Raw genomic sequence first — 18,823 nt, 5'->3', positions numbered from 1 at the left:
AAGGATCTTAGGAAGTACAAGAGCTAGAATAACCAAATTTGGTATCGAGGCTCCCCTAAGTCCTAAGCAGGTCAAGTTTATTTTTTTTTTATTCTGATATAACCCCGCACTCCCCCGCAATTCCTGTTTTTTTTTTAATTCCGTAATTCTTTGAATTTTGAAATCAATTTTGGTAGTTACATCCAGTTAGTGCCAAGTTTCATCATGATAGGTAAATTCTAAAGAAAGTTATAGCCATAAATAAAATCGCTGCTCATGCGCCTGCAGCTCCGCCGGCAGCGCTTCCCGCAGCTGTTGTTGTTGTTGTTGCTTTGGTTCAACTTTGTGCTGCATACATATAAACACTCATAGGCACGTGGTGTAAATGTATGCTGTTAAAACTGTACATAAACATGTATTCTAATTTCATTTAATTAATTTATTCCATTTTTTTTTAAATTTAATTGTTTTATTGATTTTTTTTTTAATTTTCGTTTTTTGTGGACGGAAAGATTCCTGTGGAACCTCTGTATAAGACCTAGGGACCCCAAATTGTGAACACAGGTGCTTTCTCCGGTAAATCCGCAAGAGCACTGCAACGAGTACTACATTTTAGGTTATACTCGAGTATTTACCCATACTCGGTATGAGTATTTCATTTGCATATAGTGACAAGCAATGACTGGTTGCGAACGAGCCCTCAACGAACACACAGTTCGAATAAAAACTGCAAAACTCAGAAATAAGCGGTTGAGACCGAAACTTCTAGCAATGGCCGGTTGTGAACGAACGCTCACCAACCAGTCAGTTCGACTCAGAACTGCAAAGACTCAGAATGAGCGAAGGTGACCGAAACTTTTTGCCTGCGTGCAAGCAATGATCGAACGTCGTCTTTACAATCATGCCCGCATGTCCGAAATGCTCGATAGAGTTTGGGTAATTCTCGAATCATGGCAATCGAACAACGACGCGTGCACGTGCACTTGCATTTTCTAATGTTTTTTCGGCTATTGGTTCAATAGTAACTTCGTATACAAGTATGTAAATGCATATAAATTAAAGAAGCCAACAAAACTATTAGCGAAAAGAAATACCTAATTTATATTACAAGTAATTTGCTTTTTTTAAAGATATTTGAGTTCATTTTTTTAAGAAATAAAATCATGCTAAATATCATAATATAAAAATAAATATATGTAAACATATGTTTTCTTTTCATTCTGTACCTATTTATTTAAAATACCTACATACAATACACATGTTTGCGCATAATTGCAAAACAACACATGCACGTACAAATACATAAATATGTACATACATCTTTTATACGGACATACTCGGGTAAAACCCGCGCAATACTCAAGTAATACCCGAGTATAACTCGCGCAATACCCAAACAATACTCGAGCAATAACGGCACTATACTCGTTCGATCAAACGATCTTAAACGAAGTGACCGAGCCTGAACTGTTTGAAAGCAAACCAATCATGCCCGGTACCTGCTCGCACCGAGCTGAATACTCGAAGTGACCGAGCCTGGTCTGCTCGAAAGCAAACCAATCAAAACCGGTGCTTGTTCGTAAAAATAGAAAGATTGCTCATGCAAGTTCGATCATAAGAACAATTCGGAGAGTACTCAATTCGTTCGAGATCGTTAACAGCCAAGCAAAGATCTGATTTGATTGAATTTTCAGCAAGGGTGGTCGAACATACTCGTTGCAGTTCTCTGAAATCCGCCCTCCCCCCTCTACACCGCAAACACTGGCTATGGAAACATAGCTCCCGTATTTATTGGAAATTTTCATTGAATTTCGGAGTCCGTATGCCAAGTTTTATAATGATAAGCCGATTTTAAAGGAAGTTGTAGCCATACTTGTATATATGTTCACTCTGCTCAAGCGCTGCCCGCAGCTGTTGTTGTTGCTGCTTTGCAAGCACATGGGACATACACAGACACACACAAGCACGCATAATGTACAGAGTTTTGAATTGTTCTGATACTGAAATTATACTTACATTGAATATCAAGTTTCCATCCATCTTCAAGTGGCTCCGAAACAACTGCATGATTATACGCCTTGCACGATAAATATTTTCCTGCATCTAGTTTACTCAAATTTATTGAAAGTGTACTTGTTGTTTGGTTGCCATCACTGGAAGTCTGAAAAATAACATTTGTTTTTATGTATTTATACGTATGGATATAGATTTGATAAACAAACTTTAAGTAATTGGACATAGTATACAAAAATGTCGAATTAGCTTCAGAACTTTTTATTGCAAGAACTTCCAGTATATTTTACACGTACTATATACAATGTTGGTGTTGTAATAGTTGTGTGTAACAATGCGTGTGTGTGTGTATTGAATTGTATGGTGGAGCGATCGCTGTGACGTGCGATGTGAATGCGCTGACCGATGCGAGCTGACTGAGTAAGAGGGCGTGGGAGACCAAACAGTGTTGTCCTCCGATTGACATACATAACACCCCTAACACCCAGATGCATTGTAGTACTGCGGGGGTTGTCTGTTGCGTCGGCGCGGCGTAGATGGCAATGCCGGTGAATCTGCTGGGTTTTATTCATCCTCTGGGGGTTGTTGGCTGGCGTGCCCAGTGCCACCGAGTGATGTCCCAGGAAACTCGGTGAAACATCTTTTTCACAATCGTTGATTGAGACCTCACCATCGCCAGAATCATGAACTGATCCTAATAGCTCTCGGCTGCGTAGCTGGTCTTGATGTCGGCGAACAACTCGTGCATCATTTAGGCGAACGTTATATGAAATGGGCCCAGTTTGTTGGGTAACCATTCCTGTAATCCACTTGGGCCCAGAGGAGTAGTTTCTGGCCCAGAATGCTTAGTATGCGAAGTATGTCTTGATTTGTCGATTAAACAGTAATTCCGCTGGAGAACGATTCGTTGTTGAATGTGGGGTAGTATGCTGGTTAAACAAATATTGAGCCAACTCAAGGTCAATGTTTATGTTACGGTCGCACTTCTTGAGGTAGTTCTTCGTACTCTGGACCATGCGCTCAGCTTGACCGTTTGTCGCAGGATGAAACGGTGCTGATCTAATGTGTCGGATTAAGTTATTATCCATGAAAAACTTTAATTCTTCGGAAGTGAATGCCGTATTATTGTTCGAAACTATTTTGTCTGGAACTCCGTGAGTTGCGAAGAGTTGGCGAAGGAAATTAATTGCAGCTGCAGTAGATGTAGACTTAACCGCAGTAATCTCAAGTCACTTAGTGTATGAATCGACGACCAAGAAAAAGGTGTTGTCTCGGAATGGCCCAGCGAAGTCGATATGGAGACGGGACCATGGACGCTTGGCAGATTCCCAGTGATGCGCAACTGTTTTTGTTGGCTCGTTCCTGTTTTGCTGGCACGGTATGCAGCGTTTAACCAACAACTCGACTTCGGCATCGATTTTAGGCCACCACACGTAGCTACGTGCTAAGGCCTTCATCCCTGGATCCCTGGATGAGGGGCATGCAAGGCGTTTAAGATGGCTTCTCTCTACGTGTGGTACTACCACACGGTTTCCCCAGACCAGCACTCCTCTATTCGCTGTAAGCTCGTTTTGGCGAGTGCTAAATGGGTACAATTTGTCGGAGCTCGGAACTTTGGTATTCGGCCATCCCCATAACACCCAGTTGAGAACTTTTGAGAGTTGCGGGTCATTAGCAAATTGTGCTGCAAGCGTATGAGCGCTAACGATAGGTGTGGTAGCCCACTCAATCAACATGATTTCTTCAGTACACTCAGGCTCGTGTCGACAAGGCATTGGACAGCGGCTTAGAAAATCTGCGTTGCTTATTCTGGTTCCAGGGCGATGTATAATGCTAAAATCATATGCGTGAAGGAAAATTGCTCGACGTTACGTTTGGTACTGATTTTGTGGTTGTGAAAATCCCTAGTAGCGGACGATGATCCGAAAATGGACGGCCGTAGACGTAGTTGTGAAATTTTTTGACTCCTGCGATAAGTGCGACCACTTCTTTATCAATTTGTGCATAATTTCTTTCCACCTTAGAGAGTGTTCTTGAATAAAATGCAATCGGTTTCTCTGTTCCGTCTGGCAAGCGCTGACTTAGAACAGCTCCGATTCCATAGGGCGATGCATCACATGTCAATAATAATGGCAGGGTGCCATCGTAGTGTATTAGCACATCCTCAGACGCTACCAACTGTTTGAGTGTAGTAAAAGCTTCTTCGTGTTTCCATTGCCATGACGAGGTCTTATCCAGCAAACGATGCAACGGCTCTGCGATGGTAGCCTTATGCGGCAAAAATGCGTGGTAAAAATTAAGAAGGCCTAAGAAAGCCTGTAACTGTTTTTTATTTTTTGGTGCGGGAGCGTTGTGGATTGCCTTTACTTTCTCAGGTGATGGTCTTATACCGAAAGCGTCGATTTTAAATCCCAAAAACTCGACTGAAGGTACTCCAAATTGGCATTTGTCCTTACGAAGACGTAGGCCTGCTCTGTCGAAACGTACTAAGACTTCCTGCAGTCTTTCCGCTAATTCTTCTTCCGATTTACCCATGATGACAATGTCATCGAAATAAGGCAATAATCCAGGAATATTTTGTAGAATATTTTCTATGCAGCTTTGAAATATTCCTCGTGCTGATGAATTATAGTCTCGTTACTTTGAATGCACACTTGTGTGTAGATATAGTTTGCATCAGAGCCGACTGGTCATCGACGGCTAATTGTTGATATGCCTGCGCTAGATCAATTTTGGCAAACATTGAACCACCTTCGATCGACGCCAACAGCGTGTTAATTGCAGGAATTTGATGGCAATGGGGCTTTATGGCTCTATTAAGCGTGGATTTATAGTCACCGCAAATGCGAATGGACCCATCCTTCTTTATTACGGGTACCGTAGGTGTAGCCCATTCCGAATATTCCACAGGCACCAGGATTCCCTGGGAGCAAAGGCGATCAAGTTCCTCTTCGTACAAACTCTTGATTGCAAATGGAATGCGTCGTGGTGGCAGTCGTAGTGGCGTTACACTAGCATCAATTTGTAAGGTGACTGGAGGTCCGGTGTAACGACCAAGGTTAGACGAAAATAAATTCTCGAACTGGCGCAATATCGATTGGATGCTGACTCCACTACCGATAGCAGGAATTCCTTCGATTCGGATGCCAAGTGGATCGAACCAATTGCATCCCAGTAGGTTTGAGCCGCCACCAGACACAACAATTAGTGGCAAATTATCTATTTTTCTGCAATCGTAATGGATCGACGTGTCAACTACCCCTTTTACCGGTATTGAGTTGCGCTAGTAGTCGCTGAGATCCACATCACATTTGACGAGGTTGGAGCAACCTCTAGGCCAGATGTACCTGTATGTAACTTCTTTAATGATGGTCACTGGTGATCCTTAATCCACCTCAAATAGACAAGTTCGACCATTAATGACGACAGATGCAGATTTCTTTTGGCTGACCAATGAAAGTATTTGATGAACGCCAGACTTTTGGCTATATGCTTGACGTGATGTCCGTGCACGTGTTGAATGGTAGCTTGGACTTGGGGATACTGTTCCTGATGACTTCGACGAAGGCCTGCGTGTGCTTCGGAAGACACGCTGTATGTGGCCCGTTCGACCGCAAGTATGGCAGACAGTGTCGCGATGGGGACACTGTTTCCGAAAATGTCGACTGCCGCATCCAAGGCAAGGCTGGCGGGCCTCTTAGGTACCTTGACGAGCTTTGGGTCGACCAATTTGAATACCATGGACATCGTTACATGGTTGATCGTCGCGGCTGGAATCGCCCTGATTATTCATGGCCGTTGCGCTAATTGCTGCAGCTTCGCTGGTTACCGCACTCTCCATCACGCGTTGCAATGTGAGGTCGGTCTCCGCCAGCAGGCTTTTCTGAAAATTGTGCAGCATGCGGTCTAAAGCAGCTCCAAAATTGCAACGCTGCCATGTACTTGCCAACAGATTCGTCCAGTTGTTGGTCGCATTTATGGAAATGGAAAAACGCTGCGATTTCCGATTTGCGGGGAGATAAATCATCTGTCAGTACTCTGTAAATTTCCACTAGCGTTAAATTACTGACCTGTTTGGGGGCTACCATTAACGTCAGGAGTTCGTACAGCGGTGCGCCCGCTAAGGTAAGGAATGCCGCCTTTTTGCGCGCCTCCTCCGTGACATCATTGGCCAGTAGGAATAACTCAAAACGTTGCATATATGTGGCCCATTTGTCGGGCTGACTCAGATAAAAAGGCTCCAGATTGCCTACAGCTGACATTGTAGTGCGTTTCGCGTTCCCCTCTTCTGAATTGGAAGTAGCAGCTTCCACCTTTTTATTTACCACAGAAACACCAACGACACGTGGATGTGTGGCTGCTCTCAGTTCGTCTTCGTCGTTTTTTATTTCAGTGTCGGCGCTTGTGTCTGAAGCTTGGGTGACATGACCTTTGTTTTCCATGTGGTCACAGTCGTAGTGAGAGAAATATACATATTGATATATCAACGAATAACGGAATGTGTAGATGCGTTGTTGTTGCTATGCTCATACCCCATACACACATTGTTTGCAATTCCCTTTTGTGCTGCCGTAACGGAATCTTTGCAGCGGCGTTTGCGACAGCAGAAGTGTATGTATGTATACAATGTTGGTGTTGTAATAGTAGTGTGTAACAATGTGTGTGTGTGTGTATTGAATTGCTGCACCATAGCAGCGATCGCTGTGACGTGCGATGTAAATGCGCTGACCGATGCAAGCTGAGTAAGAGGGCTTGGGAGACCAAACAGTGTTGTCCTCCGATTGACATACATAACATATGCCATAAAAACTAAAACTGTTCTGTTCAATTGTTGCTAAACATTACTTTCTTTAATTTTGAAGAAGCACTTCGAGAGTTATCAGAAGAACTTTTATTTCAAGGACTGTGGGGCTAGACGATGTAAATTCAAAATGCATAAAACTATCCTTCTCTACGAGTATAATAAAAGCTCCAATAGCTTTTTATACCCTGTACCCAAAAGGTATACTAGTTTTTTGAGAATGGATGTAACACCAGAAAGGAGATGTGGCAGACTCTATAAAGTAAATATATTCTTGATCATTATGACAAGACGAGCCAATACAGCGATGTCCGTCTGTCCGCATGGACGAAAGGATCACTGAAAATATATGAGCTTCAATAACCAAACTTGGAGGAAGAGATTGTGTTTTAATACTCTGTACATGAAATGTACAAGAGTACATATATTAGGTTTGCGGGAGCTGAAAAATGTAACAGGCAGAAAGTATTGATCATCATGACAAGACGAGCCGATCTAGCTCTGTCTGTCTGTCTGTCTGTCCGTTTGTCAGTCTTTCTGTCCGTCTGTCCGTATGAACAGCTGGATCTCAGAGACTATAAGAGCTAGAGGCACCAAATTTTGCACAAATATGCCTTATGTGTGTACGCTGTGCAAGTTTGCTTTATTTTTTGTATTCCCCCCCTCCTTTTCCCACCTATGGGGCTTTCCCGATTTTCCATTCGTATAATCGCCTATATGTCAGACACTATAAGAACTAGGGACACCAAATTTTAGAACCAGATGTCTTATGTAAATACGCTGAAAATGTGTATTTTGAAATTTCCCTCCCCCCTGACTCTCCCACACAATCACTGATTGTATATAACTCCCGTATTTCTTGGAATTTTTCATTGAAATTTCTTCAAAAAAAAAACCGTCTAGTTAGTGATTATGAGTCCTTATGCCTAGTTTTATAATGACAGGCCGATTTAACATGAAGTTATAGCCATATATGTGTATATGACTAAGCAGTGCCCGCAGCTGTTGTTGTTGTTACTGCTTTGCACAGGTAAATGAGACATACACAGACACACACAAACACACTTAAGCACACACATACACGCATAATTATTTTACTGCTCTAGTAGTTAATCTGTTTATTTTGGTTTTGGCAATGTTTTTTATATCTTGAAACTCTACTCTAGACAATGCATCGGCTACCTTGTTGTCTTTACCCTTTATGTATTCAATCACAAAGTCATATTCCTCTAAATCTAACCAAATTCTAGTTAACCTTCAAACAGATATGATAGTGGTTTATGATCACTATGGTCTATAAATTTTCTACCGCACACGTATGGGTTGAAAAATTGTATAGCCCAGAAAATTGTTCTTTCTCTATTATAGGTTAGTTTATTTCGCCTTTAGTGAATGACCTTGATGCATATGAAAGTGGCCTTTGTTGTCCTCGATGCTCTTGCGTGATCACCGCTCCACATGCAAAGTTACTAGCATCTATAGCGAGGTAAAAAGGCTTAGAGAAATCGGGATATTGCAACAAAGTTAAAATAATTAATGCTTTGCTCCACGTTTTTCGGTTTGGGGTAAGCCCAAAAATATTTGTATTTTTTGTCATCAGGCAAGATACCTTTGTCTGTGCATTTGTGACCAAGGTAGGTTACCTCTTGACTAAAGAATGTGCACTTGTCCGGATGTAGCTTTAGGTTGTATTTTCTGCATAAGTCGAATACATCTGTTAGATTGTTAATCATGTGTGACTCTGAGCAACCTATTAATAGTAAGTCGTCCATGTAGAGGAAAGCTTGAGAGGGTTTTAGGCCAGCAAAGGCTAGCGTCATCATTCGTTGGAATGAATTGGGTGCTATCTTTAACCCATAAGGTAATCGTTTAAATTGATATCCTCCTTTGTCTGTCGAGAATGAAATTAAATGTCTTGAGTATTTATTGAGTACAATCTGGTGTAATTCGGAAATAAGGTCGAGTGTCTAGAAAAATTTTTAGTTTTCCGACTGGTCAGATTCGTCATCTTTAGTGGTAGTTCGCACGTTGTTTCGTTGGTTGTTATTGTCATAATTGTTGTTTCTTCGTCCTATGTTCGACCATAGCCTCTTTTGTTCATAAAAAATGCACTTGCTGCATTTTGTTCTGTTAGTTGGGTGTCCGTATTTATTTAGTTTGGTGAAAATCTCGGAGACGTTATCGAGCTCTCCTGCTCTTATTATTGTTTTTACCTCCATGTTGTTGAAGTTATTGCTAACCGTCTCTTGCACTATGTTTGTCGTCCTTTCTGTGGCATATTTTAAATTCATGCCTTCTGAGATATATACGCTCTGCATCGACTTTGAAAGGTTTTCTATTTAATTTGTGTATACGGAAGCCGTCTTATGCGTTTGCTTGAAAGCTTTTACCCTGGTTTCGACCGCAAGTGACGTCTCTCTTTTGATATTGTTTTTTAGTGTTTCTTTTATCGCTCCTATGGAGCTCTCATCTGTTATAAGGTCTCTCGCATGGCTTGATCTTTATTATTTCTATTGCTGTTTCTTCGAAATTACCTTTTAGTTGGTCAAAGAATGCTAAAGAATCGAGGAATCGTTTTAATTCATCAGGCGTCCCTGAGAAATCTGGCAAAATTTTTAGTGGCGTGTTTATTAGTTTGTCTACGTCTTCCATTTTCGTGTTTGTTTTTTCTTGTAAGAGTCTTTTCCTAACTGTTTCGATTTTTTTGTGCTAGTTGTCTTGTCCCTGTTAACCAAATTTTTTATTTATTTATTACTAGCGTTTCCCGCTTGCGTTTCTGCGCCACTGAATTGTAGTGCTTTTTAATCTTTCCGAAGTCAGATCTTTTCCAATACGTTCTTCGCTTTTCATGGATTCGATTACGTCCTTGATTGAGTATCCACTGTCTTCCACCTTTCGTCGTCTGTACAAAGAATGTCCATCGCCCGTTGTTGGAGTCTCTTGGATCAGATGTGGATGCTCTTTCGCGCATTTGCCAAAGCCGCAACTCCCATTCTTGTTCCGCTTCTATGGCTCTAGACGTAGATGCCCTTTCGCAAAGATCTTGCAAACGTTATTCGCGTTCATCGACATTTTCAGCTGCATTTTTACACTCTGTACATTAAAATGTATCACCAGTTAGTGATTATGAGTCTGTATGCTAAGTTTCATCATGATAGGCCGGTTTAACAGGAAGTTATAGCCATAAATATATTTGCTGCCCTAGCGCTGCCCGCAGCTGTTGTTGATACTGATGCTTTGATTGACTGCGAACTCCCGTAATTCTTGGATTATGTTAGTGATTATGTGTCCGCATGCCAAGTTTCACTATGATATACCGATTTAACAAGAAGTTATAGCCATAAATATATTTGCTGCTCAAGCGCTGCCCATCCATTGTTGATGCTGATGCTTTATTTGACTGCAAACATGTTTACACAGACACGAATTCATACACTCACATAGACGCAATTGCTTTGTATATGTGCAGAAAATGTGTATTTTGGAATTTCCCTCCCTCCCCCCTCTCCCTTGCGAATCGCGGTTTTCTCTAACTCTCGTAATTCTTGGATTATGTTAGTGATTATGTGTCCGTATGCCAAGTTTCACTATGATATACCGATTTAACAAGAAGTTATAGTCATAAATATATTTGCTGCTCAAGCGCTGCCCAAGCGCTGCCCATCTATTGTTGATGCTGATGCCCTGGTTGACTGCAAACATGTTTACACAGACACGAATAGATGCGGATAGGCATTCATACACTCACATAGACGCAATTCCTTTGTATATGTGCAATTATACACTCTTTACGTGAGTTCAAATACCGAGAAAAGTAAAATAGATTCAAATTTTTTTTTTTTTTTTGTGTTTTTTTTTTTCTATAATTATTGTAAACATATGTGCAGAGTATTTCAAAGTCGGGACGCACGACTTTAGCTTTTTTAGTTGTATGGTTTGTGTTTATTTTATTTTTCTAAAAGACAATTTTGATTCATAAATATCTTTTAATCCTACGTGTGTGCATATTGTAAGCTTTAACTGTGTTATATAGTGCATATAGTAAAATTTTAATATCTTCTAGTGTATCCTGGTTTCCATTTAGTATCTCATTGTCTACAATTACATTGGCTTGGGTGTTCTCTATCTTATCTTTTTTATGTGGCATTAGCGAGTATCGCTGTGTTACCGAGGTGCTTAAAAGCACTCTCTTTTAAGAATTTATTATTGTTTTTATTTTTTTATTGTTGTTGCAGCTGTTGTCGCCGTTTCTGCTGTCGTCGTTGCTTATCCAGCTCCTCTTCAATGGCGTCGGTTTGTACCGGTTTACAATTTCTAGGAGTGCAGCTCGTTGCCGCAACAGTTTAACTTGACATCCTCCACGTCGTATTGGTGTGCTCCCTACTGAGATTCTAGTGAGATCTTCCTCTTTGCAGTCCTTCTTCGGGGCCTTAGCTCGCCTGGCCTTGTACTGCTCTATCGTCAATGGCTTCGGTCCTGCTGCTGGACATGCAGCTATGGCCTCCTGAATGGTTCGGGGTTTCTGACGGGATCTTGCTGTTTTATGAGCAGGTTTTTGTGTTTTGGCGGGATCTTGCTTTTGTATGGTTTTTTATACTCTGTACATGAAATGTACAAGAGTATACTAGGTTTGCGCGAGCTGAAAAATTAAACAGGCAGAAGGAGGCGTGGCAGACCCCACAAAGTATATATATTCTTTTATTTATTTATGTCAACAAACATTGACTGTCGGCATAGGAAATATTACATAAAAATTATAAAAGGCATTTTATACGCTAGAAAAGCCTAAGATGGAGAAATCTAATCAAATTACAATAATATCTAATTAACGCCTCCGACCCGGTAGGGGAATATTATTTGCCCTTCAGCTAGCTATGAAGAAATTCTACTCTAGACAATGCATCGGCTACCTTGTTGTCTTTACCCTTTATGTATTCAATCACAAAGTCATATTCCTCTAAATCTAACCAAATTCTAGTTAACCTTCAAACAGATATGATAGTGGTTTATGATCACTATGGTCTATAAATTTTCTACCGCACACGTATGGGTTGAAAAATTGTATAGCCCAGAAAATTGTTCTTTCTCTATTATAGGTTAGTTTATTTCGCCTTTAGTGAATGACCTTGATGCATATGAAAGTGGCCTTTGTTGTCCTCGATGCTCTTGCGTGATCACCGCTCCACGTGCAAAGTTACTAGCATCTATAGCGAGGTAAAAAGGCTTAGAGAAATCGGGATATTGCAACAAAGTTAAAATAATTAATGCTTTGCTCCACGTTTTTCGGTTTGGGGTAAGCCCAAAAATATATATATTCTTTTATTTATTTATGTCAACAAACATTGACTGTCGGCATAGGAAATATTACATAAAAATTATAAAAGGCATTTTATACGCTAGAAAAGCCTAAGATGGAGAAATCTAATCAAATTACATTAATATCTAATTAACGCCTCCGACCCGGTAGGGGAATATTATTTGCCCTTCGGCTAGCTATGAAGAAATACTTAAAAGCTAATTTAAACAAGAGAGAACGCTATGTCGAGCAAGCCCGACAGTGTAATACCCTGTACCCAGGTAAACTTCCGTCACTGAGTTATATGCGCCCAAAGCAGCAGCAAAAAGAGGAAGAAGAAGAGCGAACTTGTTGCTGCAGTTTGTGGGGGTTGTACTGGCGAGAATTTGTTTCGCTAATAACTTATCTTAGAATTGACCGAATTGAATAAAATTTTGAACAACAGTAGACAATTATATATAAATTATGTGTGTAAAGTTTGGTTTAGGTAGCATTTGAAATGTGGACGCTATTGACGAAAATCTGTAGCGGGGGAAGGGGGGGAAAATTCCAAAAAATAAAATAAACTCGTCCTTTCTCGGACCTAGGAGAATCTGGATGCCAACTTTGGTTATTCTAGCTTTTATAGTTTCTGAGATCCTCGCGTTCATCCAGACGGACGGACAGACGGACGGACGGACGGACATGTCTAGATCGATTTCTCTCGTCATGCTGATCAAGAATATATATACGATATGGGGTCGGAGATGCTTCCTTCTGTATGTTACATACTTTGCACAAACCTAATATACCCTTTTTACCCTACGGGTACAGGGTATAAAAAGAAAAAAAAAAAAAAATATATATATATATATATATATATATATATATATATATATGTATATATATATATTTTTTTTTTTTGGGGTCTGCCACGCCTCCTTCTGCCTGTTTAATTTTTCAGCTCGCGCAAACCTAGTATACTCTTGTACATTTCATGTACAGAGTATAAAAAACCATACAAAAGCAAGATCCCGCCAAAACACAAAAACCTGCTCATAAAACAGCAAGATCCCGCCAGAAACCCCGAACCATTCAGGAGGCCATAGCTGCATGTCCAGCAGCAGGACCGAAGCCATTGACGATAGAGCAGTACAAGGCCAGGCGAGCTAAGGCCCCGAAGAAGGACTGCAAAGAGGAAGATCTCACTAGAATCCCAGTAGGGAGCACACCAATACGACGTGGAGGATGTCAAGTTAAACTGTTGCGGCAACGAGCTGCACTCCTAGAAATTGTAAACCGGTACAAACCGACGCCATTGAAGAGGAGCTGGATAAGCAACGACGACAGCAGAAACGGCGACAACAGCTGCAACAACAATAAAAAAATAAAAACAATAATAAATTCTTAAAAGAGAGTGCTTTTAAGCACCTCGGTAACACAGCGATACTCGCTAATGCCACATAAAAAAGATAAGATAGAGAACACCCAAGCCAATGTAATTGTAGACAATGAGATACTAAACGGAAACCAGGATACACTAGAAGATATTAAAATTTTACTATATGCACTATATAACACAGTTAAAGCTTACAATATGCACACACGTAGGATTAAAAGAAATTTATGAATCAAAATTGTCTTTTAGAAAAATAAAATAAACACAAACCATACAACTAAACAAGAGAGAACGCTACAGTCGAGCAAGCCCGACAGTGTAATACCCTGTACCCAGGTAAACTTCCGTCACTGAGTTATATGCGCCCATAGCAGCAGTAAAAAGAGGAAGAAGAAGAGCGAACTTGTTTCTGCAGTTTGGGGGGGTTGTACTGGCGAGAATTTGTTTGGCTAATAACTTTTCTTAGAATTGACCGAATTGAATAAAATTATAAACAACAGTAGACAATTATATATAAATTATGTGTGCAAAGTTTGGTTTAGGTAGCTATTGAAATGTGGACGGTATTGACGAAATTCTGTAGCGGGGGAAGGGGGGGAAAATTCCAAAAAATAAAATAAACTCGTCCTTTCTCGGAGAATCTGGATGCCAACTTTGGTTATTCTAGCTTTTATAGTTTCTGAGATCCTCGCGTTCATCCAGACGGACGGACAGACGGACGGACGGACAGACGGACGGACGGACGGACATGTCTAGATCGATTTCTCTCGTCATGCTGATCAAGAATATATATACTTTATGGGGTCGGAGATGCTTCCTTCTGCATGTTACATACTTTGCACAAACCTAATATACCCTTTTTACCCTACGGGTACAGGGTATAAAAAGCTAAAGTCGTGCGTCCCGACTTTGAAATACTCTGCACATATGTTTACAATAATTATAAAAAAAAAAACACAAGAAAATAAAAAAAAAAATTGGATCTATTTTACTTCTCTCGGTATTTGAACTCACGTAAAGAGTGTATAATTGCACATATACAAAGGAATTGCGTCTATGTGAGTGTATGAATGCCTATCCGCATCTATTCGTGTCTGTGTAAACATGTTTGCAGTCAACCAGGGCATCAGCATCAACAATAGATGGGCAGGGCTTGGGCAGCGCTTGAGCAGCAAATATATTTATGACTATAACTTCTTGTTAAATCGGTATATCATAGTGAAACTTGGCATACGGACACATAATCACTAACATAATCCAAGAATTACGAGAGTTAGAGAAAACCGCGATTCGCAAGGGAGAGGGGGGGAGGGAGGGAAATTCCAAAATACACATTTTCTGCACATATACAAAGCAATTGCGTCTATGTGAGTGTATGAATTCGTGTCTGTGTAAACATGCTTGCAGTCAAATAAAGCATCAGCATCAACAATGGATGGGCAGCGCTTGAGCAGCAAATATATTTATGGCTATAACTTCTTGTTAAATCGGTATATCATAGTGAAACTTGGCATGCGGACACATAATCACTAACATAATCCAAGAATTACGGGAGTTCGCAGTCAATCAAAGCATCAGTATCAACAACAGCTGCGGGCAGCGCTAGGGCAGCAAATATATTTATGGCTATAACTTCCTGTTAAACCGGCCTATCATGATGAAACTTAGCATACAGACTCATAATCACTAACTGGTGATACATTTTAATGTACAGAGTGTAAAAATGCAGCTGAAAATGTCGATGAACGCGAATAACGTTTGCAAGATCTTTGCGAAAGGGCATCTACGTCTAGAGCCATAGAAGCGGAACAAGAATGGGAGTTGCGGCTTTGGCAAATGCGCGAAAGAGCATCCACATCTGATCCAAGAGACTCCAACAACGGGCGATGGACATTCTTTGTACAGACGACGAAAGGTGGAAGACAGTGGATACTCAATCAAGGACGTAATCGAATCCATGAAAAGCGAAGAACGTATTGGAAAAGATCTGACTTCGGAAAGATTAAAAAGCACTACAATTCAGTGGCGCAGAAACGCAAGCGGGAAACGCTAGTAATAAATAAATAAAAAATTTGGTTAACAGGGACAAGACAACTAGCACAAAAAAATTGAAACAGTTAGGAAAAGACTCTTACAAGAAAAAACAAACACGAAAATGAAAGACGTAGACAAACTAATAAACACGCCACTAAAAATTTTGCCAGATTTCTCAGGGACGCCTGATGAATTAAAACGATTCCTCGATTCTTTAGCATTCTTTGACCAACTAAAAGGTAATTTCGAAGAAACAGCAATAGAAATAATAAAGATCAAGCCATGCGAGAGACCTTATAACAGATGAGAGCTCCATAGGAGCGATAAAAGAAACACTAAAAAACAATATCAAAAGAGAGACGTCACTTGCGGTCGAAACCAGGGTAAAAGCTTTCAAGCAAACGCATAAGACGGCTTCCGTATACACAAATTAAATAGAAAACCTTTCAAAGTCGATGCAGAGCGTATATATCTCAGAAGGCATGAATTTAAAATATGCCACAGAAAGGACGACAAACATAGTGCAAGAGACGGTTAGCAATAACTTCAACAACATGGAGGTAAAAACAATAATAAGAGCAGGAGAGCTCGATAACGTCTCCGAGATTTTCACCAAACTAAATAAATACGGACACCCAACTAACAGAACAAAATGCAGCAAGTGCATTTTTTATGAACAAAAGAGGCTATGGTCGAACATAGGACGAAGAAACAACAATTATGACAATAACAACCAACGAAACAACGTGCGAACTACCACTAAAGATGACGAATCTGACCAGTCGGAAAACTAAAAATTTTTCTAGACACTCGACCTTATTTTCGAATTACACCAGATTGTACTCAATAAATACTCAAGACATTTAATTTCATTCTCGACAGACAAAGGAGGATATCAATTTAAACGATTACCTTATGGGTTAAAGATAGCACCCAATTCATTCCAACGAATGATGACGCTAGCCTTTGCTGGCCTAAAACCCTCTCAAGCTTTCCTCTACATGGACGACTTACTATTAATAGGTTGCTCAGAGTCACACATGATTAACAATCTAACAGATGTATTCGACTTATGCAGAAAATACAACCTAAAGCTACATCCGGACAAGTGCACATTCTTTAGTCAAGAGGTAACCTACCTTGGTCACAAATGCACAGACAAAGGTATCTTGCCTGATGACAAAAAATACAAATATTTTTGGGCTTACCCCAAACAGAAAAACGTGGAGCAAAGCATTAATTATTTTAACTTTGTTGCAATATCCCGATTTCTCTAAGCCTTTTTACCTCGCTATAGATGCTAGTAACTTTGCATGTGGAGCGGTGATCACGCAAGAGCATCGAGGACAACAAAGGCCACTTTCATATGCATCAAGGTCATTCACTAAAGGCGAAATAAACTAACCTATAATAGAGAAAGAACAATTTTCTGGGCTATACAATTTTTCAACCCATACGTGTGCGGTAGAAAATTTATAGACCATAGTGATCATAAACCACTATCATATCTGTTTGAAGGTTAACTAGAATTTGGTTAGATTTAGAGGAATATGACTTTGTGATTGAATACATAAAGGGTAAAGACAACAAGGTAGCCGATGCATTGTCTAGAGTAGAATTTCTTCATAGCTAGCTGAAGGGCAAATAATATTCCCCTACCGGGTCGGAGGCGTTAATTAGATATTATTGTAATTTGATTAGATTTCTCCATCTTAGGCTTTTCTAGCGTATAAAATGCCTTTTATAATTTTTATGTAATATTTCCTATGCCGACAGTCAATGTTTGTTGACATAAATAAATAAAAGAATATATATACTTTGTGGGGTCTGCCACGCCTCCTTCTGCCTGTTTAATTTTTCAGCTCGCGCAAACCTAGTATACTCTTGTACATTTCATGTACAGAGTATAAAAAACCATACAAAAGCAAGATCCCGCCAAAACACAAAAACCTGCTCATAAAACAGCAAGATCCCGTCAGAAACCCCGAACCATTCAGGAGGCCATAGCTGCATGTCCAGCAGCAGGACCGAAGCCATTGACGATAGAGCAGTACAAGGCCAGGCGAGCTAAGGCCCCGAAGAAGGACTGCAAAGAGGAAGATCTCACTAGAATCTCAGTAGGGAGCACACCAATACGACGTGGAGGATGTCAAGTTAAACTGTTGCGGCAACGAGCTGCACTCCTAGAAATTGTAAACCGGTACAAACCGACGCCATTGAAGAGGAGCTGGATAAGCAACGACGACAGCAGAAACGGCGACAACAGCTGCAACAACAATAAAAAAATAAAAACAATAATAAATTCTTAAAAGAGAGTGCTTTTAAGCACCTCGGTAACACAGCGATACTCGCTAATGCCACATAAAAAAGATAAGATAGAGAACACCCAAGCCAATGTAATTGTAGACAATGAGATACTAAACGGAAACCAGGATACACTAGAAGATATTAAAATTTTACTATATGCACTATATAACACAGTTAAAGCTTACAATATGCACACACGTAGGATTAAAAGATATTTATGAATCAAAATTGTCTTTTAGAAAAATAAAATAAACACAAACCATACAACTAAAAAAGCTAAAGTCGTGCGTCCCGACTTTGAAATACTCTGCACATATGTTTACAATAATTATAGAAAAAAAAAAACACAAAAAAAAAAAAAAATTTGAATCTATTTTACTTCTCTCGGTATTTGAACTCACGTAAAGAGTGTATAATTGCACATATACAAAGGAATTGCGTCTATGTGAGTGTATGAATGCCTATCCGCATCTATTCGTGTCTGTGTAAACATGTTTGCAGTCAACCAGGGCATCAGCATCAACAATAGATGGGCAGCGCTTGGGCAGCGCTTGAGCAGCAAATATATTTATGACTATAACTTCTTGTTAAATCGGTATATCATAGTGAAACTTGGCATACGGACACATAATCACTAACATAATCCAAGAATTACGAGAGTTAGAGAAAACCGCGATTCGCAAGGGAGAGGGGGGAGGGAGGGAAATTCCAAAATACACATTTTCTGCACATATACAAAGCAATTGCGTCTATGTGAGTGTATGAATTCGTGTCTGTGTAAACATGTTTGCAGTCAAATAAAGCATCAGCATCAACAATGGATGGGCAGCGCTTGAGCAGCAAATATATTTATGGCTATAACTTCTTGTTAAATCGGTATATCATAGTGAAACTTGGCATGCGGACACATAATCACTAACATAATCCAAGAATTACGGGAGTTCGCAGTCAATCAAAGCATCAGTATCAACAACAGCTGCGGGCAGCGCTAGGGCAGCAAATATATTTATGGCTA

At 40.2% G+C, this 18,823-nt stretch overlaps 1 protein-coding gene across 1 annotated transcript in view; it reads right to left on the bottom strand.

The window, feature by feature from the left end:
- LOC115628083 (hemicentin-2) overlaps positions 1-18,823 on the bottom strand; it is a 291,265-nt gene that overhangs the window by 129,002 nt on the left and 143,440 nt on the right. The window contains exon 7 of the mRNA XM_030524060.1: positions 1,996-2,140. Coding sequence (XP_030379920.1) covers positions 1,996-2,140 — 145 coding nt within the window. The remainder of the gene's footprint in view (positions 1-1,995; positions 2,141-18,823) is intronic.

The sequence above is a fragment of the Scaptodrosophila lebanonensis genome, unplaced genomic scaffold (assembly GCF_003285725.1).
Source record: "Scaptodrosophila lebanonensis strain 11010-0011.00,11010-0021.00 unplaced genomic scaffold, SlebRS2 tig00000101-arrow-pilon, whole genome shotgun sequence".
Classification (NCBI taxonomy): Eukaryota; Metazoa; Arthropoda; class Insecta; order Diptera; family Drosophilidae; genus Scaptodrosophila; species Scaptodrosophila lebanonensis.
This window is presented reverse-complemented; position numbering and strand designations above follow the sequence as displayed.